This window comes from Triticum dicoccoides, chromosome 6B (genome assembly GCF_002162155.2).
Source record: "Triticum dicoccoides isolate Atlit2015 ecotype Zavitan chromosome 6B, WEW_v2.0, whole genome shotgun sequence".
In the NCBI taxonomy this organism is placed as follows: Eukaryota; Viridiplantae; Streptophyta; class Magnoliopsida; order Poales; family Poaceae; genus Triticum; species Triticum dicoccoides.
In genome coordinates, this window is record NC_041391.1 from 655,242,488 (window position 1) to 655,244,363 (window position 1,876).

General features: G+C 59.9%; 1 protein-coding gene across 1 annotated transcript; it reads left to right on the forward strand.

The window, feature by feature from the left end:
- The first annotated feature begins 692 nt into the window (after window positions 1-692).
- On the forward strand, window positions 693-1,668 carry LOC119325571 (pathogenesis-related protein PRB1-3-like). Its single transcript, XM_037599303.1, has one exon. The coding sequence runs from the start codon at window positions 778-780 to the stop codon at window positions 1,417-1,419; it is 642 nt and encodes a 213-aa protein (XP_037455200.1). The 5' UTR covers window positions 693-777; the 3' UTR covers window positions 1,420-1,668.
- The last annotated feature ends 208 nt before the right edge of the window (window positions 1,669-1,876 follow it).

Sequence of the window (1,876 nt, forward strand, 5' to 3'; positions counted from 1 at the left end):
ATCTTTTAGTACTTCTAGAGCATAGCTTGTACTCTTTTACTTCTTTGGGATGGAAGGTTTTAATGAGGCAAGCGTTAATAAAACTCTAGATTTATCCCACATAATACTCTACATTTTTTTGCAATTTTCTATATTTTTTTGGTATTTTTTCGACATTTTTTCGCATCTCGCTTAGACTAGTATTTGGTAGTATAGTGCAGCGTGCAGTGTGTAACTGTGTGGCAGCGAGGGAAAATTGCAGCGATGCAGCGTGCCAGGCGACTGCAGCGATGCAGCGTGCCAGCGCGCAGCCCGTAGCGAGCGGCGACTGCGAGCGCCAGGCCAGGCGGGCCAGCTAGCGCCAAGCGGGCCGGCGTGCCTGGGCGGGCCGCGTGCCGGCCCAGCTATGCCGCGTGCCGTGCCTGGGCTGCGCCCCCCCGCCCGTGGGCCGGCACGGCACGGCCCGGCTAGTATTCGTGCCGTCACGGGCCGGGCCGTGCCAGGCACGTTTAGCACGGGCCGGGCCGTGCCGTGCCGGGCCGGCCCGTTTGGCCAGCTATATTAGGTAGTAACCTGCATTGGCACAACCCAAGTTACCAGGTTGATAACGCAATTATCAAGCGGCCGCCGCTCTCACAGTCACGGGCGCGCCCAATACAAGAGACAAACGAATCGCCTGTTGCTCTGTGAGCTCGCAGTACATATAATAATTTTGCATCGCTCCATCCAGTCCCAGCTCTGCTCCACAACACATCCACACTCCACTGACCACTACTACTCGAGGGGGAGTGAGAAGCCATGAAGCCTCTCGCCGCTCTGCTCGTCTCCAGCCTCCACATCCACTGCCTCTGCCTGCTACTCCGGGGAGCACTCGCCACGGCGCCGGCGCCGGGAGCCCACTACAAGTACAATGCGACGGTGTACAACGTCTCCGCGGCGCGGTGCGCGGGGTGCGTCGGCGGAGGAGACGGCACCGCCGCCGGCTCGGCGTTGGGCGGCCTTGGCGCGTGGGCGGAGGCGGTGGAGTTCCTCTACTACCACAACGCGGTGCGGATGGCGCGGTGGGAGCTACCGCTGGCGTGGTCGCCGCGGCTGGAGTCGTACGCGCGGTCGTGGGCGGCGCAGCGCCGGGCGGACTGCGCGCTGCGGCACTCGTTCCCGGAGGGCCAGTTCGCGCTGGGCGAGAACATCTTCTGGGGCGGGGCCGGCGCCGCGTGGCGGCCCGGGGACGCCGTCAAGGACTGGGCGGCGGAGGGCGTGGACTACTCGTACGCCGCCAACGCGTGCGCGCCGGGGCGGGAGTGCGGCCACTACACGCAGATCGTGTGGCGCCGCACCGCCTACGTCGGCTGCGCGCGCGTCCTGTGCGACGACGGCGGCGTCTTCATGACATGCAACTACTACCCGCCCGGCAACGTCGTCGGGGAGCGGCCCTACTGACCCGGCCCGCCGGCGAGCTGGGGCGCGACATTCTAGGAGCATATACTAGTGCCATATGACACTGGCCTCAGCCCTGTCTGTCATGGCAGTGTTGTTCCTGTCGATATTCTAGGGGCGTATTGTAAGCTGATTTGAGAGCAGACCAATGACAGTGCCACCGTCGTGACTGAATTTAGTATGGCAAATAGAGATGGATGTTTCAATGTCGTTGCTGTGACTGAATGAGCTGAACTTTTTAGACTTGGATCACTGAATTGGAAGTCGTCGTAATCTGCATGTGGCAGAAGAGAACTGACTTAAACTGTGGCATAACTGAACATTACAGAATGGCAAAATGTTGCCATAGGTAGAAGTTGAGTGAAGCAAGGACTGGCCTTGTAATCTTCGCTTCTTGTTTAGACTCTCAAGTTAGAGCATCTCTAGCACACCCCGCAAAGAGCCCCAACCCGTAAAATAA

Bases quoted from the DNA above. Each gene is read 5' to 3' on its own strand.
- LOC119325571 (XM_037599303.1), top strand. From the start codon at position 778: ATGAAGCCTCTCGCCGCTCTGCTCGTCTCCAGCCTCCACATCCACTGC.